Raw genomic sequence first — 23,754 nt, 5'->3', positions numbered from 1 at the left:
ACACTGGGCCAAATCTTTGACACCAGATTGATTGAGTCAAGCTTCCCAAATAATGGCATGATGCAGGAAATGCTTGCCCCTAATGTTGTGAGTGAATTTCTTCAGAAACATTATTTTTCTCATTCCCACTGTGAAATAACTCCATAGAACATATAGAACATTACATAGAATATTACAGTGCAGTACAGGCCCTTCGGCCCTCGATGTTACGCCGACCAGTCATACTAATCTGAAGCCCATCTAACCTACACTATTCCATGTGTAGGTCCATATGCTTGTCCAATGACAACTTAAATGTACTTAAAGTTGGTGAATCTACTACCATTGTAGGCAAAGCATTCCATACCCTTACTACTCTCTGAGTAAAGAAACTACCTCTGAGATCTGTCCTATATCTATCGTCCCTCAATTTAAAGCTATGCCCCCGCATGCTCGCCATCACCATTCTTGGAAAAAGGCTCTCCTCGTCCACCCTATCTAACCCTCTGATTATCTTATATGTCTCTATTACGTCACCTCTCAACCTTCTCTCTTACGAAAACAGCTTTGTCCCTCAGCCTTTCCTTGTAAGATCTTCCCTCCATACCAGGCAACATCCTAGTAAATCTCCTCTGCACCTTTTCCAAAGCTTCCACATCCTTCTTATAATGTGGTGACCAGAACTGTACACAATACTCCAAGTGCGGCCGCACTAGAGTTTTGTACAGCTGTAGCATAACCTCATGGTTCCGGAACTCGATCTCTCTATTAATAAAAGCTAAAACACAGTTTGCCTTCTTAACAACCCTGTCAACCTGGGTGGCAACTTTCAAGGATCTGTGTACCTGAACACTGAGATCTCTCTGCTCATCTACACTACCTAGAATCCTACCAAAAGCCCAATACTTTGCATTCCGGTTACTCAGACCAAAGTGAATCACCTCATACTTGTCCGCATGAAACTCCATTTGCCACCTCCCAGCCCAGCTCTGCAGCTTATCTATGTTTCTCTGTAACCTACAACATCCTTCGTCACTATCCACACTCCACTGACCTTAGTGTCATCTGCAAATTTACTAAGCCATTTTTCTACGCCCTCATTCAGGTCATTTATAAAAATGACAAACAGCAGTGGACGCAACACCGACCCTTGCGGTACACCACTGGTAACTGGACTCCAGAGCTCAGAAGAGCCAGGAGGAGAGATGAGAAGTTGTTGGGTGGATAGGATCAGGGTAAACCCTAAGGCTTTCTCTAGGTATTTAAGGAATAAAAGAATGACAAGAGTAAGATTAGGGTCAATCAAAGATAGTAGTGGGAAGTTGTGTGTGGAGTCAGAGGAGATAGGGGAAGCACTAAATGAATATTTTTCAACAGTATTCACTCTAGAAAACGACAATATTTTCAAGGAGATTACTGAGATACAGGCTACTAGACTAGGTGTGATTGAGGTTCACAAGGAAGAGGTATTAGAAATCCTGCAGAATGTGAAAATAGATAAGTCCCCTGCGCCGGATGGGATTTATCCTAGGATTCTCTGGGAAGCCAGGGAGGAGATTGCTGAGCCTTTGGCATTGATCTTTAAATCATCATTGTCTACAGGAATAGTGCCAGAAGACTGGAGGATAGCAAATGTGGTTCCCCTGTTCAAGAAGGGGAGTAGAAACAATCCTGGTAATTATAGACCAATGAGTCTTACTTCAATTGTTGATAAAGTGTTGGAAAAGGTTATAAGAGATAGGATTTATAATCATCTAGAAAAGAATAATTTGATTAGGGATAGTCAGCACGGTTTGTGAAGGGTAGGTCGTGCCTCACAAACCTTATTGAGTTCTTTGAGAAGGTGACCAAACAGGTAGATGAGAGTAAACTGGTTGATGTGGTGTATATGGATTTCAGCAAGGCGTTTGATCAGGTTCCCCACAGTAGGCTATTGTACAAAATGCGGAGGAATGGGATTGTGGGAGATATAGCAGTTTGGATCAGTAATTGGCTTGCTGAAAGAAGACCGAGGGTGGTGGTTGATGGGAAATGTTCATCCTGACTTGAACTGATTGATGAATCCTCAAATTGTGCAATTCAGACCACAATACAGCTTGGTGAATAGTGATGACAGAGAACAGCATAATATCTGATGCTGAGCAGAGCATTTTCAAGAAGAAAGTTTTATTCCTATATTTTCCCAGGAAGAATCATCAGTACCAGTGGCAGAGATAATGTCAAGCAAGAAGCAATCCTAAAGTAGTATGACTAATGACTTGAACATGTTGATGTTACCAGTTGTGCAATCAGTAAGAATTCAACTTAATGCATAAATTTAACCAAAAGGTATATATACTTCAGTACAAATTTTCCATTAGATTGTGAATAAAAATCTGCTCACAAAAATTGAAGATGAGGTGCATACATGTGGTGCCTCCCTGAGATAGGACAATTTATTTCCACAGATTTAGGACACAGTCAAGAGTAAATTGCTTAGCTTAAAAATACAGAGTACTCTCAGGAAGAATCTTGCTGTTTGGAGAGGGCCAGATCCATGATACTGCAAAACAGAATCTTTATATTTTCAACTTTATAGACATCATCCATGAAGGAAATCCTTGGGGTTATCAACTATTGCAATGGAGCAGTTTCCAGTTTCAACAAGGTAAGATGTCTTCAGCAAAGGAAACCCAATAGATAAACAGACTCACAGTTTGGAACTAACTGATCTTACATTGTCAAGAACACCTTCACCTGAGGTGTAGTGACCCTCAGGTTAAACTCCCCACCAGTTGTCTGTCTCTAGTGAGAGAGAAGCCCTATGGTCCTCTGGGACTATGATGAATTCTCTATCAAGAACAGAATTAAAGTCAACAGTCAAAGTCAACATACTGAGACCACTCTCTCACGTCTAAAGAAGATACATTTTAGGAGAATGGTGAAACCTTCCAATTGCCTGAATTGTGAAATCAAAAAGTTTTATAGCTTTTGCAGATGGGAAAGGGGTAAATGTCATTACATGCACAAATATACCATGTTAATAACAATAAAAAAGCCTGGAGGGAGATGTTGTATAAGGGTGTAAGGGTCTGAAAGGGTTAATACTGAGAAGTACATTAAGCATAGCCAATATGATAATGCAACATAGATTTCGAAGGAGGAACAGCTTAAGATGTTGAAGGATGAGCTCTAAGTTCAAGGTCTCCCTCATAATCTAGAAGCAAATATTGAGAATACCAATGTAACTTGGATCTAATCAATATCATGCAACAAACTACATCTTATGTAAGACAGGTTTTTTTTTCTCCACCACATCAGATTAAGCACACCCAGAAAAAGGATTGGGAATCCAAAACTTCAAAGGATCTTACATTCTGAGCTAAAGTGAGAATTGGGAGTTGGGCAGAGGGGTGTAGCTTGGTATGAGAGTGTGAGGGACCATGGAATTTGGTTGGGGGTTTGAGAAAGTAAGCGGATACATAATGAAGGCTGGAGGATTGTTTCATATTTGTTAATTTTTAAATTTAAGGTCAACACAATGCTGGTGCACTGACAGGCCTACCACCCAACTCAGCTTTCTGACTGGCTGCCTCTGTTCCTGTTCTTGTATCACCCAGCCTGCCTCGTGAGGAACTGTAATACTCTAGAAAGAAAAATCTAACCTTCTGGGCTACTTTGCCCAGATCTGTTATCATGAGTTAGAAATGTCCTAGTTCTGTGGGATTGGGAGTGAAGATCCAGTCCTCAGCATTCTTTTGTAAAGATGAAAGCAGTGATTAACTTCTGAAGGACAAAACTGAGTTTTGGAAATCAGCAGCAACGTGTGTGTAAAGTAAATTCTTGCGTGTGTCTGAGAAATTCTGGTAAATTCCAAATTTTTTGAAACATGAAGCATTCAGCAGCTAGATGAATGAAATGTTGAATGCAAGCCTACACAAATCAGGAGTCATTTACATTTCTGTTCCAGTTCCTGCACTGTTTTCCATTTCACACATGATTCTTGATATTTAAATTTGTTTCTGAAATGAATTCTTCTGCATGTATTGGTATAGATTTTATCATTCATGGAAGTCAAACTTTTTTAGTCATAATAATATTATATAATAGGAGAAATATAATTGAACAATGCGCTGTGATAAAATAAGCTGGACTGTTATAAATCTGTATCCATGAAACATATATAGTGCACTTCTCCTTAAAATTGTATTTCTAATTCACAGTAACTAATTATGAATGTAACAAAACTACATGTAGAATTATGAATAAGTGCAGTTGGGATTGCAAACATGATCAGAAAGTCTGGGTCGCTTTGTAATTATCCAACATGAAGCTTCAATAATTTTGTATGTCATTCAATCAGCTGAGATGCTTTCTTTCCTAGGACATACTTTTGCCACTTGTCTTTCTATTTTCATACATATTTCCAATGTCCTTATCTATGCAATGTGGTGTGATACTAGAAAATTGTGCTTTACTAGTTAGCATTTCTGCGGAGTATTGGGAAGAATGTATTTGGAGTGTATGGTGTAGATGCTGCCCTGTTTCCAGTAGGACAATGGCACAGTATAGCTACAATTTGAGTGATATGGTGTGTCTGATAATAAAGTAATTCTCTGTGTAGGAATGTACAAAAGTGCTGATAACTGTTTGCAAGAGCACATTTTACATGTTTTCACAATAGAATGAATAATGGGGAGAAATTGTTTCCCATTGCATCAATTTCTGGATGAAAAATAAGCTAGGTATTTCTAGGTATTATTTGTTATATCTGATCAATCTCCATGATGTGTGCCTTGCACCATATTGACAACTTGTAGTTTTAAGTGTAAATATTAACTGTGTAAAAGAGAATGGGACTGCAGCGATCTTATTGAATGGTGGAGCAGATTTGATGGTCTGAATGTGCTTCTTCTGCTCCTCCACCTTATGGATCTATGTGTTACGATCTTATCTTAAAAAGCCATGAGGCCATTTAATAGACCAGGGGCCTAACATCTGTTTTATGACACTGACGCCAAAATTGGCAAAAATCCTTATTTTCCGTTCCATTGCTCTGAGTTTATAGCAATCTACTTAGCGATCCTTAATCTGAAGTTTTTTTCTAACTTACCTCAATGTGGAACCAGAGGGATCAGGAGTGCTAGTTGCTCAACAATATTAAAGATTTGCCTATCCCTACACCCATCAGCACTCCACCGCTTCCACACCCTCAACAGGATTTACTTATAGCTATTGTTATTAGCTCTGATTATAGCTATCAGCTATAGTTGTTATCTGAACTAGGCATAGTTAGAGAGATTTTTGAACAACAAGCCAGTCAAGGGTTATGGGAGATGGAAAGAGGAGTTATGTCATAGATCAACCACAGCATTATTGAGTAGCAGAGCTGAGGGGCCTAATGACCTAACCCCGATACTAATTCTTATGCCCTTATGTTCTAGGTCCACAGCTAGCACGTTACATCGAGATGTCTAATTAATATAGATGAGGTACAAGGATTATCTGCATTATTTTTCACCAAGACAGTATTGTTCTAAAACTTACACCAAGGCTCAGTGGTTAGCATGCTGCCTCACAACAGCAGGAGCTCAGGTTTGATTCCAACCTGAGGCAACTGGGTGGAATTTTGTACATTCTCCCCATGTCTGTGTGGGTTCTCTTTGGGTGCTCCGGTTTCCTCCCACAGTCCAAACGATGTTCACTCCAAGAGGTCTAGCACTCAGGACTATAGTGCAGTGCCACAAGACAGGTGAGGTTAATTGAATTGGGTTTATTGTCACATGTACTCATGTGAGCACAGTGAAAAGTTTACATGTCATCAAAAAAAAGGCACCATTTTAGGAATAAAGGTACCTATTTAGGGTGTAAGTTTGCTCGCTGAGCTGTAGGTTTGATATCCAGATGTTTTATTACCTGGCTAGGTAACATCATCAGTGGCAACTTCCAAGTGAAGCGAAGCTGTTGTCTCCTGCTTTCTATTTATATTTTTGTCCTGGATGGGGTTCCTGGGGTTTGTGGTGATGTAATTTCCTGTTCATTTTCTGAGGGGTTGATCTCTGTGTTTGTTTATGGCGTTGTGGTTGGAGTGCTACTAGGAATTCTCTGGCATGTCTTTGCTTAGCCTGTCCCAGGATAGATGTGTTGTCCCAGTTGAAATGGTGGTTCTTTTCATCCGTGTGTAGGGCTACGAGGGAGAGAGGGTTGTGTCTTTTTGTGGCTAGCTGGTGTTCGTGTATCCTGGTGGCTAACTTTCTTCCTGTTTGTCATACGTAGTGTTTGTGGCAGTCCTTGCATGGAATTTTGTGGATGATGTTGGCAGCAGAGTATCAACACTGAATGCTGTGTTGATACTCTGCTGCCATCATGTACACTGAGACAAGTGAATGCAACTTCAAATATTTACTAACTGCGCAATGAATCAGCCACTGCTCAGATTATCCCTTTTCATTCATCTACCAGCAAAAACTATCAATTACGATTCATAGCTCACTGTGACATAAATCTGCTTCACCTTGGCCTCATACACAACATACAACAGAAGTAGCAAGTCTCACACTTTATATCTAGCCACAGCTTGCATTTCTGCTGTCAAAGCATGAGAGTCACAATGCTCAATTATATTGCACCATATTCAGTCACATGCTTCCCTTTCCCTTGCAGGTTGAGATGGCTCACAACTTGAAGTAACAACAACTAACCGGAGGGATAGATTCGTCAGAATGTTTTATCCCATGGGAAAGGTGATGCTGACCAATTTTATAAGGACCATTGCTGAGGCTAGTGACAGGGTGACATACCCTCATATCTATTTCCTTCCACACATCCCACTTTCATCTTGCCCACACTCTCTTCTTGCCCACACAAGTTACTGATTGTGTTAAGCATGTTTCAACTTATTTTCTCATCTACTCCTCACCAGAGTCTTACCTTATGCATTTTTTCCTTTCAGATTCCCCAGATATCAATTGCCAATCAGCAACCAAGCAGAAAAGGGAGAGTAATGATGATTACCTAACATTTCCAGTTCTAAGAGATTATCAACCTGAATTGTAAATTGTGTTCCTTTATTCATGGATCCTATTTGACCTGCTAAACATTTGTAGTAATTTCTTCAGTTTTTAACATTGGGTTAGTGTGCGGTACCATTCACAAGACAAATAGGAATTGCCACCCATGTTTTCCCTGCATGGCATTTCATTTTAGCGCACCGTTTGGAAGCAGAGAAGTAGAAAATCAGTTACAGTACAAAATGCCAATTCTCTAATCCCTTAAGCAACGATTCTGTTTCAGAGTCTGAGACTATGCATTTTTTCTGAATTGTAGAGTTGAAAAAATAGTGTCATCCATAGAATCCCTACAGTGTGGAAGCAGGCCATGTGGCCCATCAAGTCTACACTGATCTTCTGAAGAGCATGCCACCCAGACCCATCCACCCTCCCCCCCCCCAACCCCATAGAACCCTGCATTTCCTATTGGTTTCCTGAATACTACAGGCAATTTAGCACAGCCAATCCACCTAACCTACATATCTTTGGATTGTGGGAACAAAGAAAATTTACAGCCCAGGAACAGGCCCCTCAGCCCTCCAAGCCTGTGCCGATCCAAATCCACTGTCTAAATCTATCGTCCAATTCCTAAGGATCTGTATCCATCTGCTCCCCACCTACTCATGAATCGGTGCAGTTGCACCTTAAATGAATCTACCGTGCCTGCCTCGACTACCTCTGCTTGCAATGCGTTCCAGGCACCTAATCCTCTGTGTAAAGTACTTTCCACATGTACCCCCCTTAAACGTTTCATCTCTCACCTTGAACGCATGACCTCTCGTTATTGAATCCCTCACCTGGGAAAAAGCTTATCTCTATCCACCCTGTCTACAAAACCCTTCATGGTTTTGTAGACTCAATCAGGACCTCCTCAATTTCCTTTTTTCTAATGAAAACAATCCTAACCTATTCAACCTCTCTTCATAGAAATGGAACACCGAGAAGAAATGTACACAGACGGTGGAGAATGTGCAAACTCCACACAGATAGTGGCCTGAGGGCTGAATCAAATCTGGGTCCCTGGCAATGTGAGGCAGTAGTACTAACCATTGAGTCACTGTGCCATTCAGACCTCCATTTGAAAGACTCAGATATAATAAATTGCAAAGCTCGAAGTTTGCAATACATTCTGAAGGATTAAATTATCACTTTGGAATTACTGCAGAATGCATCATTATTTATAAAATGTGCTCTGACGTTAATGAGTTAACTTTAGGTCCTTTACTTAGTGACAGGAACATTCAATGCTTAAACTATCAGGTAGTAATGCCCCACAATACTGTTGCACAATTTGCAGTTGATTGCTGGGAAGTAAAATAAAAAAAAATTATGTTACTTTGGAATAGTTTAGATATAAATGTAGCAGGTAGTGGTCTGGACCTCAGCATCCTGACCTCTGACTTCAGAGCCTGACCATTTGGCCTGTGATCACCCTCTTTAGGACAAGAGGTGAAGTCCTTGGCAGATTTGGATCTGAGTCTCAATCCAGAATGTGGATCGAAGAAGGCAAGGTGGAACACGGAGCTGGACTGAAGTTGAGACAAAGCCAGAACACCATGGAGAGAGACAGACAGACAGACAGACAGAACAGGTCAGTAGCTGAGAGAAGGAGCAGAAGTCCAGGACTTGTGAATCACAATGATTGGGAACCAAGACCAAACTAGGACAAACTGACAACTCTATTGGAACCTGTTCCACATTCCTGAGTTCAAGCGGCAATGAGGAGAGGAAGATCCCATTTGTGTCAGTGAGAGAAGATCATTTGGATCATTGGAAATTGACAATGAGAGCCATTAACTGAACTCAGGTATTTGACTGATAAAAGATCAGGAGTTCATCCCTCACAGCATCCTGGTGGATGTGGAGCATCAGCCAAGACTATCTATTGTAAATATGTTGTTCCTCTGAGTTAAGCTTTTTCATTAATATTTATAAAGTTTTGATGCCAATGGAAGACAAGCTCCCTGTTTTTTAGCCATCATATAGTCCGTGTGCTTGAATATCATGTGACAAGCATCCAAAACACAAACACTAACAGATCTGTTGCTGTTGCTATAGATGAAAACTCCATACTACATAACACAGCTTTTTATCTACAATGTTTGTCTGCTAAATATGTGAGCATTCAAATATCCATTGGCAGCTAGCTGCACTATGGTAACTACTATGGATGATATTTAGTAATTCATATCAAATATCAAGTCATGCATTAAGAAAAGTTTGAATCATCCCATGGGGAGCATAGACACTGTGAAGAGGAACAGAGGTATTGGGATCTTTCCAATCTCAGATGACTTCCCATGTTTCACTCAGCAATAATATGGAATTTTCTCGCTTGTGGGCCACTGCTCATCATTGACACAGTTGGATCAGCTATACAGATTTCTCCAGCTCAGGTGAGCTGTTGATCCACATGTTTTCCCAAAGTGCAGGAAATCTGAATGTATTACTGGCTTTTTATAAAACTGTTCCACAATATCTCATGAGAAGCAGAAGCCAATTATGCTGCACAATTCCATCAACAATGTATCATGAACAAAATTGAAAATCAGATTCTAGGTGGATCTAATTGATTTACCATCTGATTTGTAAAAGCTGTGTGTACTTTACCCAAATGTTCACGGTGGTTCCCTCTTCATTGGAACTGGAGCAATTAAAATGGTCTGTAAACTACAACCGGTAGGCAAGAAATCAGGTTACTGGAGCTGTGGAGGGCTCTTAGAGTGGTCTTGTCTCTTCCTCAGACCCAGGAGGCCTGAGTGCAACTTTCACATGCCCTGCATGACTGCTATAATCTGTGTAGACAGGATGATTAAAATGAATAACTACTGCACTATTTATACCTAAGGACCACATGCCTTTAAAGTGCTTTTTAGTGAATGAGTGAAGTCAATAGATCTGAGGACCATGCAATCATCAGCACACATCTCACATCTTATGACTTTCTGATGGAGGAAGGATCATTGACGGAGCAACCAAAGCAGCTGAGTGTGGCTTGATGTGTTGGTATTTTAGGCTTGTGGAACAGCAAATGTTAAAAAAAATGACAAACCCTGCCAATATAACAAACAATGAGGAAGATCAGAACAAAGTATAAGCTGGTGAAAGAGGCAGATAAATGAGCCGGTACTTTTTTGGTGAGAGCTTTGAAGTCAGCAAATACTTGCTAATTGTTACATTTTTTGTTTAGTTACACAAAACTTTGGGTATTGATGAAAAAAGACAATATGTTGAAATTCTTCATCTTGAACTCATCAATAATGGGTGATCAACATTTATTCTGTACAAGAGAAAGCGTGCTGCATTCACATGCACTTGAAGCTATGTATATTAATACACAGAGCCCTGATATGTTCACTTAGCAAGAACATGCATACGTACAGCATCTGTTTCAAATCAACAAAATAGATGAACGCCATTCTCTGTTTCAGTTCTCAGGGCAGTGCTTTGACCAATCAGAGTCAACCAGTCTGGTTTGAAATTAAAGTTGGTCGTTAACTGTCAGTCATCATCAATTGGTTCATTCTCTATGGCAACACCTCTACAGCCCAGTGCATTGGGGGAGTGATGATGAATCAGCACTCTCCTCTCATACAAAGTAAACATTGTTTTCCCTTGACTTTATTATTTTGTACAAATTATCCTGTTGAGTGCAATACAAAAATCTTTTGATAGAAATGTCTTTTTTAAGAAATGTTACAATTTCACAAGGGGTGAAAGAAGAGTGAGATCTGACATGCATGCGGACAAATGTTTGAAGGTGATAGGACAGTTTAAAAAGGAGTTCATGAAACATTTGGAATCCTGGCTTTCACACTTAGGGGCAAAGAACACAAAGAAACCAAGAAGTTATGTGAAGCTACATATTTTAAAAAACTGTTGTGGCCTTAGCTGGTGTTTTGAGTAGACATGAAAGCTTTGTAGATGGTATATAAAGTATTTACTAGAATGATTTCAATGACATAGAATCAGTGTTACATGGGTGATCAGAAGAAGTTAAGGCTGTTCTCCTTCGAGCAGTGAAGACTAAAGGCTGATTTGATTGAGCTGCTAAAACTTGTAATGAGGTTAGATCGTTTAAATAAACAGGATCTATTTCAGTAGCTGAAGAGTTCAGAAGTAAATGTGATGGGCAGAAAAAAAGAGAAAACCCTTTTAGTGCAAAGAACGGTTAGAATTTGGAATATACTGTTGGATAGAAAGTGGATACAGTTCCAACAGCAGCCTTCAAAAGGAAATTGATTGAATATTTAACTGAGAGCAAATTGCAGGGATTTCAGAGTTTTTTTTCCAAAATAAAAATTGGGAGTGTGGGGCTAACTGAATTATTCTTCAAAGGCGATGGCAAAAGTTTGATATGCTGAATGGCTATTTTGTGTGCTGTGCTACAAAAATGAAACTGAAAAGAAAGGCTACCAGTAAATCATATTAAATACACATTATTTTAAGCTATCATTCATTAGATACACTAGGGGAAGATGGTAGTTAAGTGGTAATGTCCTTGGATAGTAAACCAGAGGGTCAGGCTGATGCTTAGCAGCAGAGATTTAAATCACGTAATGGGACTGGTGAAATTTAAATTCAGTTAATAATTCTGGAATTAAATTTCAGTAACGGTGATTGTCTTAAAATAAAAGTCTGGTTCATTAGTGGCCTTCAGGGGCATCTTTCCTGGTCTGTTTTCCACATGATCCCAGACCCACAACAATGTGGGCGGCACGGTGGCATAGTGGTTAGCACTGCTGCCTCACAGCGCCTGAGACCCGGGTTCAATTCCCGACTCAGGCGACTGACTGTGTGGAGTTTGCACGTTCTCCCCGTGTCTGCGTGGGTTTCCGCCGGGTGCTCCGGTTTCCTCCCACAGTCCAAAGATGTGCGGGTCAGGTGAATTGGCCATGCTAAATTGCCCGTAGTGTTAGGTAAGGGGTAAATGTAAAGGTATGGGTGGGTTGCGCTTCAGCGGGTCGGTATGGACTTGTTGGGCCAAAGGGCCTGTTTCCACACTGTAAGTAATCTAATCTAATCTAATGTAATAGACTCTCAACTACCTCACAAGAGGTATAGCAAACCATTCAGTTCAAAGGTTATATGGATTGGGCAACAAATGTTGGCCTTGCCAGTGATGATCACAAGCTATGAAAGAATCCTGAAGAAGGGCTTATGCCCGAAACATCGATTCTCCTGCTCCTTGGATGCTGCCTGACCAGCTGCACTTTTCCAGCAACACATTTTTCAGCATTGCTCTTAATACTACAACATAAATGGAAACAAATATGGACCAGTATCTTTATCATGCTTCCTAACAGCAATCCCATTCACAAACATACTGTAATCTTCTTATTTGTGGTTTTAATATTAGTATAAGTGTTAACACATGAATCAGGGACCTGCAGGATTTGTGGAAAACGCAGTAAGGAAGTTGGGAGTGGATTCATAAAGTTAATATTTATTAATCATGGAATGCAGTGGCCAGGTTAAAAGATTTCAAATTTGATGCACATCTCCAAGGGATTCTTTCCCTTTTTTACAGGCTTTTTTTTTCTTCTTGTATTTTCAGAATAAATTGGAGTTCACTGTGCAACAAATTTGTCTGTTCTACTGCTAGCAGGTAGAAACTCATTTTCATTACTCCTCTGTTTGTTCGTGCTGAAAAATATTAAGGTCAGGTCAGAGGCTTTTTAAAAGATGAAAGTAAAAGATTAATAAATGTGCCAAAGCCTCATTCTAATTGAAGCTGAAGCATACTCTGCAAGTATGTGAAATATGTCCCAGATGTTTAACCTCAGCCTGTGCCTCTGCTCTCCCTGTGCAGCACAAGGCACCCATTAGTCATGTAACCTTTGTACTCAGGGGTAAATGGGGTATTACATGGCACAAAACTCACACACCTGTTTTGCATTCAATAAGGACCCCTCACGGGCATCACATAAGCTCCTGCATGTGGTTTTAGTTAGCAGATTATTGACTGATTGTGAAAAGTGTCTTTCTTGGAGCCAATGGAGATATTAGTCACTTAGTCACAATGAAAGAGTTAGTCACAATGAAAGATTAAGTCACTTGCTAATTGATGAGAGCTGACTCTGCAAATTGGAACAGGTAACTGATAAAGAGTCTCTGTGTTTCCAAAGTTATTCACAGCCTTTGAACATGTAGCTGTTAGAGTGAAAAACCCTGTTTAGAATATTGGTGACAGATAATATGTAGCACAATTAATGGGTTTAATTATTTAGTTTGCTTCACAATTGTTCTCTGATTACATATTTTTAAATATCATTGGACTAATAATCCAGAGGGTCAGACTAACACTTCATAGCAGGGATTCAAATCACATAATGGGAGTGGTGAAATTTAAATTCAGTTAATAATTCTGGAATTAAACTTCAGTAACGGTGATTGTCTTAAAATTAAAGTCTGGTTCATTATATCTTATACAAAAGTGGATAACAATACATTCAACTATAACATAATAAGTAGTTTGATGTATAGAAATGCTCATGATTACTTGTTGAAACAGGCTGTTGCAATGATTGTTGGTTGCCTTCTGTTTGATTTGTTACCCCAACTCCGGTGCAGACTCACTGACCGCCTGCTTTTTTCATAGATGATTTTTATTTGTTTTCACTTCATATTACATTCTTGTAATTTTACTTTGTGTACACCCTGGTTTTTTGACTAGGTGTTGCTTGCTTTTGTCACTAACCTGTTATTTAAAAATATATATGGTTTTACCTTCAAGGAATAATTAAGTTGTTAGATTGGACCAGGCCCCACATCCTTAGACCCATATTACAAAACAGAAAAGACCGGACTTTTACCATTTCAGCAGAATGCACTTAGGCTTCAAGCAGGAAGAAACTCAAAATATTTTTAGCATGACTCTCAAGGAATCTCTTTTAGTGCCAGGGGAGGCAATGTAGTAACTTGGGTTCATTAGGGAGCCAGTTTATCTTTTTAATTGGCCACAGCAGGTGTTCCCAAAAGTATTGATCAAATCCAGGAGATGTTTGGCAATGCGCCTTCTCTCCAGCATCTAGGTTCCCCTTGATGTTTAAGGGAGGAACCAGGCATATGCAGTGGTTTATCGTGTTCTGTCCTACTTTTCATCTGAAGAAAATGCTTTAATATAAAAATCTTTTTTTGTTGTTTTGTGCATTCTTATTGCCTTGTGCAGCATGCATCGTCAAAAATTTATGGCATGTCAGTTTAGAAAATATGTGAATGGAATAGCAGATGGAGTTTTTTTTAGGCTTATACCACAGATAAATCTCATGCTGAAGTTGGGAATAGAAAAAAAAAGACTTTACAGAAGATCTTTTGTTTTCCTTGTTCTCTGATACCTGCTTTACTGTGGTGTCTGAGTGGGCTCATTTTAATGTGAAATTAGTGAGTGACATCTCCTGGTGTCATCCTATTATATACGAGCATAGACAATGATAATATAGACATTTCTCCAGTGAGGTGATTCTGATCTTGATAGTTATTTTATTACATTGGCACACTGTGCAATAAATTTTAAAATATCAATAACCCAAGTGTGGTTTGAATGTTTAAAATATTTTTTTCATGAATATAGGTAGAACTGGCAAGTTCAGCATAAGTTGCCCAACCTTAGTCATCCTTGAGAAGGTGATTGTGAGCTGGTGTCCTGAACTGGAGTAGTCCGTGTGATTTCAATGCAGAGCTATTAGAAATTTATTAAAGTAATAGCAAGATTTTAACCTAGCGATGGTTAAGGAATGACAACATTATTCCATTTCAAGATGGTTTGTGATTTGGCAAGGAATTTGTGGGGAGTGCTGTTCCATTGCATCTGCTGCTCTTATCTTTCTGAGTGGTCCAGATGTGAATTTGGAAGGCCCTTGCAAAGGAAAGTGCTTGTGATTATTAGGGCAGAAAGTTTGGTTGGTGAAGGCTACACAAAAGCTTTAAATACTCATACAATATTGCGTTGTTCTCCTTGTAAAGAAATAACCCACTAAAATAATTCATTTGACATCAATCTTAAAGTCACAAATGTTGAAGGCAGATGTAATGGGAATGTCGTAAGCATCTGTATATGGTGGGAAAATGGTGGGAAAGTAGGAAAGGAAAAAATTTAGAAGCTATTACAAAAGACATTATAACAGGCCATTTGGATAAGTTAGGGTAATCAGGCAGAGTCAACATGTTACTGTCATAGGGAAATCATGTTTAATTAATTTACTGGAAGTAAATTGAAGAAGTATCTTTTGTTGTAGAAAAAAAATGGGAGGCGGGTGTTATATTGTATTTAGATTTCCAGAAATCATTTGATAAAGTGCCACATCAAAGATTATTGTTGAAAATAAAACCTCATGGGGTAGGGGTTAACGTGTTGGCATGGATAGAAAACTGATTTAATAAGGAGCAGAGTGTAGGACTAAGAGGTCATTTTCAGACTGGAAGGATTTCATGAGTGGTGTGTCACAGGGGTCAGTGATGAAGCCTCAGTGCTTTACAATTTACACGACGTATTTGGAGAAAGGTATTGAATGTATGGTAATTAAATTTGGTATAGCAAGTAATCAGGAAAGCTAATAGAATGTTATGTTTTACTGAGAAGGGAATTGAATGCAGGAGTAGAGAGGTTTTGTTTCAGTTATCGAAGGCATTGGTGAGATGATGTGAAGTAACTTGTCATTGTACTTATGGGAGGATATTAATGCATTGGAAACAGTTCAGAGAAAATGTACTAAAGTAATAGCTGGAATAAGTAGATTTCCTTACATGGAAAGGCCAGATAGGTTAGACCTGTATCCCCTGGAGTTTAGAATCAGAACCTGAAGGGACTTGACCAGGTGAATGTTGAAAGGATGCTTTGTCTTGTGGAAGAATCTGAAACTGGGGATCATAGTTTAAAAAGAAGGGACTGTCCATTAAAACATTTTTTTTCTCTGAAAGTTGCATGCATTTGGAATTCACTTCCTCAGAATCTTTAAATAGTTTTAAAGCAGAGGTCGATCAATTTTTGATTACCAAGGGGATGACAGGTGCTCAGGCATATACAGAAATGTAGAGTTGTGATTAAAATCAGATCAGACATGATCTTATTGAATGGTGGAGCAGCCTCAAAGGTCCAAGTTGCCTTCTTTTATTCCTGCTTCATAGTCATTTGTTCATAAATGTGCTTGGAAATGTTACCCTGATAGATCAGGAAGATACACTTAAACATACCTACTTTTGTACACATGACACAGGGCAGAATTTTACCCATAAAGTTCTCTGGATGGCCTTCTTGCTGCCCTCATGGTTGTATGTGACTTGTCTGTAATATTACAGTAGGCTGCTGAAACCAAGAGCAGTTGAGGAATCTAATTGAGGAAAATAACTGGCCAACTCTGTGGCCACCTCTTTCCTAGACTCCATCCAAAGGCTGAAGAGGGAAGTTCAGAGACCTGGACGAAGGCTGACAGGTGGCCATGTTTGGATTCGGGTGAGAAGGGTTGCTGAGCCCAAGGTGGCTCTCCGTCCCCTTCTGACCTATCACTCAGGCTTCAATATGTCTCCCTAACTCTCCAGGCCTTCCCTACCCTTCCTATTGTGAGGCCCCCAAGAAAGAAGAAAGGAAATAATGCTTTTATATAGTACTTTCTCAAATCATTTTACAAGCAATGGAAATGTATTTGTTGTTGTAAAATAGGACTGCAATTTGTACTTATACTGTGCCCAAGCTGCTTTCAAGAATATTAAGCAAAGGTTGGAGTAGTACAAGTAAAGAGATTTTAGGACACATGATTAAAATCTTCTTCAAAATAACTTAGCCCCTCTCCATTCTTTTTTCTTCTCTAAAGAATAAGAAAATCTAGAGCATAGGGACCTTGTAACCAAAAAATAATCATCAAAGGTGAACTACATAAAACTACGTAAAAGGCCAGAATTAGAGTACTTCAAATTTCTCAGGTGGTTATGGAGCTGGAGGAGATTACAAAGATAGGGCAAAATGAGGTCAAACTCACAAATGTGTCCAGTAAACCAAAATAAATTTGTGGTCAATGTGGCATTTGTCAATATTTTTGAGATTCAGGATTCCCTACTGGGAAAGGGACACTGCTGTAACCCAAACCATGCAGAGCTATTCAAACTCTCACAAACCTGTTTTCATTGCAGGCAAACCCGTGCTGGTTGTTTTCATGAAATTATTAATGGAGGCCAAGATTAAGCATATAACAGAAAAACATTTTCTTTAAAAATTACATTGTGTCATGCTGGTCAGTGGAACTACATTTACTACACTTTTATGTACACCAGTTTAAGTGAACTTAAATAACCTTAGCCAGAAGTAGACTATCATTTGTGTAAATTTCTTTGACAACATTGCTGCTACACTGCTGAGAAACAGTAAAGAAGCAGTATGTTACATATTTGTAAAATGTCAAGTTGATATAAGTGAATGCAGTTAATCCACAGGCTTGAGAATAATAATGCTTAAAATCACTAAGAATGAAAAATAACACTTAGAGAGCCATCATATTAGTCATTCTGAGGAAATATGTTAATAATTTCCTGTTCATAAACTTTGCTTTTGTAGAATTGCATTCAATGTTAAAATGAGATTTTATGTGACTTATACTAAGTGATTCTATTGAATTTTACAGTCAGATCACTGAGACCCTTAGGCTGAATGATATTTATATTTGTCTCCTTCAGGCTTTTTATTGCAAGAACAAAATGCTAATGCAACTCACCTCAATGATCAAATTATCCAGAGAATCTTAGTTTCTGACCCCCCAAAAATTGTAACTACACCATGTGAACATTGGCTTTGAGTTATGATGCCTTTAGTTGAGAGTGCAGTGCTGGAAAAGCACAGCAACAGAGGAGCATGAGAATCGACATTTCAGGCATAAGCCCTTCATCAGGAAGGGCGTATGATGCCCTTAGTTAAGTCACGGCTGTGTTATGCACTCTTTACATCAAGTATGCTATTGTTGGAAATTTACCAAAAATCTGTGAAGCATCAATTTAAGTGATTTCCGTGAAGGGTTTCTCTCTGTGAAGCCGAATGGGTTTTTGCATACTGTCGTCCCAAATTAGTGTCATTACCTATGTACCACAAAACCATGGTACACTGCTGCTTCTGTTTTCCCATTCGTCGTAAATGGAAATACTTCTATTGCTGGCATTGATGCAGTTTAAAAGCCCAGCCGTATCCTCAGTCAAGAGCTGGCATCTAAAACTACCCTTAACAATGCACAAAGTGGGAGAGCAACCTCAAAGCAATGCTTCTCAAGTCACAGAGTTCTGCTGAAGCATCACTGGACTTGAAACATTCACTCTGCATTTTTTCCCATAGATGCTGCCAGGCTAGCTGAGTTTCACCCTCATAGCTGGCATGTGTAACACTTCATTACACATACAAGTGCACACTCCTACACCTATTGCTATTTAAGAAGCAAGCTAGACAGCTAACCCATCTCTAGCCTTACACATTTTACAACCCTATCCATGGGATTGCTACTCTCTCCCTACTGCCCAGAATAGCCCAACATTCTTTCGTTGTTCATCGTGGGATCATCACATACTGTTCAAAACATTCACTTTATTCAGTTATGGCCAAAGTAAACAAAAAACAAATGGACAGAAGTTTCATTTGCCCCTGTGAATGGGTAGGAACTGTTGCCTTTTTATGAGCTTTCACCTGCTCCTCCATGGCCCGGATCAAATAATGGGCAGCAGTGAATCTATATTCTGCCTCGGTCAAGAGTTGCAATGTCAGCAAAGCCTACTGCCTAGGCTGCAGCACTGACCTCATCATGGGAAAATAAGATGAAGTGGTGTTATCTGGCACAAATTGCATAAGTGTCTCCTTAATACATTTGTGGGTTGAGAACTGACACACTCATTCACTGTCTAAGTGGCTCCTCAGAAGCAGGGAGTTGCATAAAAGTTTAGCGCAGTTGTCATCTTGATGGCCACAGGGATAGGATGGTCACCTGTGCTTCATATCATAGGAGCTACATAGCTCCATGGCAGTGTCCTGGGACATCCTAAGTGTACTTCACTTAGCTACAGGAAATGAAATCAAGATTTTAAGTGTCCTGTACCTCCCACACATCCTGAAGGGAACTTCAGCTGTGATCTCTTAACATGAAAGCTGTTCAGTATCTGCTGGACATTGCTGCTGGTCTTGGCCTTGCTGGAACATCTGTTCCTCTCCATGTCTCTGTGTCTCCATTTGGATAGAATGAAAAACTGAATGGTAATATACTGAACTTAAGTATTAATGAAACTGCATGTTAAAAATCTGAAATTAACCAATAATCAGATTTAATTCATGCAAAAATTGTGAATAGGCCACTCACTCACTGCTCACAAGTAAGACCTCAGCTCGCCATTCAACACTTGTGTGGAAAATGGGGCTTTTGCTCTCGATATTGTGGAACTCCCTCACTGCCCATCTCATACAATGTTTCTAACTTTTTCATCAAAGTCTGCATCATTCGGTGCCTGGGAAGAGTCTAACCAATGCCTTTTACTTCATTGCCCTATTATTGATTTGTACTCCTGTAAAATAAATGAGCTGAAGAGCATGTCTGATTTCATGCAGACATCTGAAGGAAATCGGAAGTTCAGTGGTGCTCCTTACTTTGTTGTTGAAACCAGTAGTTGTTCAAAGTTGGACAAGCATCAGATGTATTTGATTTGCACACATGGTGGTCTGGAAAGAAAAGCATTAGTGAGTTATTTTGCTAGTATTTTAAAGTACTCTTGGGTGTGAAAAACCCAGAATATTTCCATTTTTAAAATGCACTTCTATCCAAGAAGAAAATCGCCCCTGGCATTATACTTTAATAATAATACATGCAGAACAAACGATAAATATAAGCGATATGAAGATGCTCTCGGCAAAAGAGGAAATTTTCTTAACCCTGTCATATTTAGTGTTTGAGCAGTTACATGAAAATCATGAACTAATAAACAGCTGTAGAAGTCTGATAATGCAATGTTTGTATTGATCAGCTGTCTATTGGTACAGCTGGCATGTGCTTGTTTTATATATCAAGCTCTCTCTGCCTGTGGGATGGGTCTCTGAGGTAACCTTTCACTCAAATGACCTTTGTACTCAGAATTTCCTAATCTAAGTCTTCAGATTTCAAACCTGGCAATTATATTGCTTTTTAATGGATTACATTAGAGAAATGTGTTGGCTTTGAGCAGAAACATATAACATCAAATCAGATCAATATCCATGGGCAATTATAAAAAGAAAACTGAAATATGGAATTACAGCCTTACTTATCTCCAGATAACACATGGAAAAATAAACTTACAAAGCTGACATAGTCCCCTGACTCCTCAGATATATTTTAATGTGATAGTTGTCAGTAAACGGAGTGTAATAGGATTACGCTAATGCTTTTTGAAACAAGAGCAAAGTTGATTTAAGGCATTGGGATATCTGATTTTCTTTACCTGGGATAAGTACATTTGAAATGTGGGAAAGAATGCAAGATTTATTATTGTCTAATACATGGACCAAGACAACAATGATTTGAAAATTGAATTAAAAACTAAATTTTGAAACATATTATGATTTGGTAGCAATTACATATAAAATTCATATTTGGATATTGTACTTTAAAAACCTAAATACTAAAATCAAAAGCTTAAACTTGAAATATTTCATGGAAACATTTTTAGATATTGTCGGCATAATAAATATAATTGTTGATGAACGAATTTCAAATTCAAAAATATCTGATTTCTTCTTTCACTACATCTGAATAAATTAAATAATTCTTAACAACGCATTCTCTTACTCAGCTGTAATTGATTACTGCGTTCATCCCACCCACTCTTACACTGGAACTTTCACACAATTTAACAAGAAATCTGATTTGGGTAATGACCCCTGTAGCAGCTATTACAATAAAATTGTTTTGCCAAAATCTTTTTGTTTTGCTTTAACTTTTGAAACTGACTTATAACTAATTTTATAGGCTGACATCTAGAAGAATGTGTCTTTGTATGTTCAAACATTTAGCAAGCTTCACAAATATATCTCAGTCGAAACTTACATTTCTGACAATGCGGCTAAAAAATGTGGCTAATGTGTAAGCAATGAATTGTGCCATTGAAATTTAAAGTCAAGCTTATTCTAAAATTCAGGCAATTTCTTTTCACACTAATGCTTGTGATATTATCACATTTAGAGGACTATTGTTGCCTGGAAAATTATCGAGCAAGACAATTTATCAAATTAGTAGTAACAGTATATAATAATATAACTTCAGTTTTTAATAATTTAAAAATGTAATGTTGAATCCAAAGGAGAAATTTTAAAAAATAAAAGGTATAAGTATTTCCAGGTTACACTCCACTTATAAAATGACTTAATTAAACATAATTATAGCCAGACTTAGGCAAAACCAATCAAGAATTATTGCCTTGGAAATGATCAAGTGGCAGAAAAAGCCAGTATGAAGACAAGGCTGTTCAACAAATATTGTAAGATGGATCCCAGGATAATTAAAGATGTAAATTACATTCAGTGTGCAAAATGAGCAATTGAAGTATGGCAATCAAGGGATATTTTTGACAACATGATAATCTAGAAATAACACAATATTTTGATGAATGCTGGATGAAAGCCAATGCTTTGTGTATTACTGCTGCTATTACTCTGATTGAGAGATGGGCACAAATTAATGAATGCAAAAGAGACCTTTTTAGTTTATGTTTTTATAAATTCCATTATCCTATATCTATAAAAATTATTGCTTTATGTTTATATGTGAAACAAAATTGAGCTGCCAATTCAGTTTTGCAAAAGAAACACTCTACTCATGCTACTCTTATTTTGTTGTTTCTATACTCTTGCATTCATATCACATTATGGAAAAAAGTAACTGATGTTGGTATCACAAAATTAAACTTACACAGTTAAATATTCATTAGTGCAACATGTGTTGCTAATTGAAAACTTTTTCAATGTCAGCTCTTGCTGGAGTGGAAGTATTTGGAAGATCCTGTAATATATATGCAACTTGCAGCAACAGGAAGCAGTAGGGACGCGACACCAGTTGACAATGACATTCTTGTCCCTATGGTTTTCAAACTGATAAATTGCTGTGTTGCTTTTCATTGGAATTAACATTCTACCTCCTCATCTTTCTCCTCCCTCCCCCACTACCTGAGTCCTTAAAGTCATCCTGTTTTGTTCAGTTTAAAGATTCTAGTTGGCCTGACCTTTAAAGGTACTGAAAAATTGCCATCCATTACTTGTATAATAATTTTCATTTCCAAGTAGTCAAAGGTTCCTGCATGAAATTGAATCTTGACACATTTCAGTAATCTGTTAAGTAAAATCAATTGGATACCACAAAACAGATTTCCTGCATAGTATTTTCATAACCAATGACTTTATTCATTTTGATCATTTTGGTTTCCCATATCTCCATTTCCCAAAAAGTTGATTCCACATATTGTCTTCATTGATCAGTTGACAAGAGGTGACATTTTACAATTTATGGACAGGAGCTGTCATTACTTGCTTTTCCATCACCCTGATCAGGAAAGAGCTCCGCTTGTCATGCAGATTTATCCGGCAACTTGATGAAGGAGTCTTAAATTTTATTGAGATCTAGTTTGGAACCAAACACAAATCATTTGAGTAACATTTTTTAATAATGAACTTCTCTGACTATATTTTTCATAATTTTCCATATAATGTTTAATGATACTAAATAAAAGTGGATCCACATGTATTATTACTAATGCTGATTTATTGGAATAAGTCCTGGGTTGCTGTTATTACTTGTTTCCAATGTCCTAACCTCCTCCTCAGGCTTTCCAGTGATCTTCATATATAAGCATGCAACCTCAATTCTTTATGCATGCCTTTGATTGGGAACATGGCATGTTGTTCTGATCTGGGTTCCCTACTGCAGGAGCAATGGAATGTGAGCATATGAAATTAAGTTGTTGATATTAAAGTACTTTACATGTTTTCCCCCACCCCTTTTATTAAGGGGATTTATTAAGGAAAAAAAATCTTAAAAAGGGAAAAAAAGTTACTCAATTGAGGAAATAATTTAAATAAGACATTTTTGTATCTTGATCACATTCTTTATTTTCTGAAGCTTTTGGATCTCCTGTGAGTTTTCCTCCAGGCCATATTGAGAGGTGGACTCTGTTGGAATCTCAGCATAAATAATTAACAACTCAGAGAGCTGAAATGAGAAAAAAGAGCTCATACACAGGAAAACAGTGGGTCACTTCTTTGCAGGTGTCTGCTAGCACTCATTCACAACGTGCTGGTCAGCTTCCCTCTCATGAGAGGCTGAAAACACTGTTCATAATTGGCTGCCAGGTGAAATACAGATAAGCCAAGACTCATGGATGTGTATGGGAGAAGGAGTCAATTGAATAGGTTTCAGTCAGGTCTTGCAAATATTCCAATTATCCAATTCATCTGACTCATTTCTTTCTTCCTAACTCCCTTCTTCTTCATCAATATTTGAAGATATGATTATGTAAATCTAATCTTTCCTCTACCAAACATCTTCCATAACTATTCGATCATAAAACATAGGGGGAGAAGTCGGCTATTCAGCCATCAAGTCTGTTGTGCCATTCAATGAGATTGTGGCTGATCTGATCATCCTCAACACCACTTGCCTGTTTTTTTTCATAACCCTTAATGCCCTTCCTGATTTAAAAATCTGCCTACCTCTGTCTTGATTATACTTAACAGCACAGCCTCCATAGCCATCTTTGGTAAAGAATT

The 23,754-nt window shown here is 38.4% G+C and overlaps 1 protein-coding gene across 9 annotated transcripts in view; it reads left to right on the top strand.

The window, feature by feature from the left end:
- Positions 1-23,754, top strand: part of LOC132823183 (multiple C2 and transmembrane domain-containing protein 1-like) — a 646,464-nt gene that overhangs the window by 575,627 nt on the left and 47,083 nt on the right. For 7 of the 9 annotated variants that reach the window (XR_009645516.1, XM_060836773.1, XM_060836780.1 and 4 more), the window contains one exon: positions 2,558-2,626. The exons of the other annotated variants lie outside the window; for them this stretch is intronic. Coding sequence is in view for 6 of the 7 variants with exons in the window: in XM_060836773.1 (XP_060692756.1) it covers positions 2,558-2,626 (69 nt within the window). In the remaining variant the exon portion in view is untranslated. The remainder of the gene's footprint in view (positions 1-2,557; positions 2,627-23,754) is intronic. 9 annotated transcript variants of the gene reach the window in all.

This window comes from Hemiscyllium ocellatum, chromosome 2, assembly GCF_020745735.1.
Source record: "Hemiscyllium ocellatum isolate sHemOce1 chromosome 2, sHemOce1.pat.X.cur, whole genome shotgun sequence".
In the NCBI taxonomy this organism is placed as follows: domain Eukaryota; kingdom Metazoa; phylum Chordata; class Chondrichthyes; order Orectolobiformes; family Hemiscylliidae; genus Hemiscyllium; species Hemiscyllium ocellatum.
This window is presented reverse-complemented; position numbering and strand designations above follow the sequence as displayed.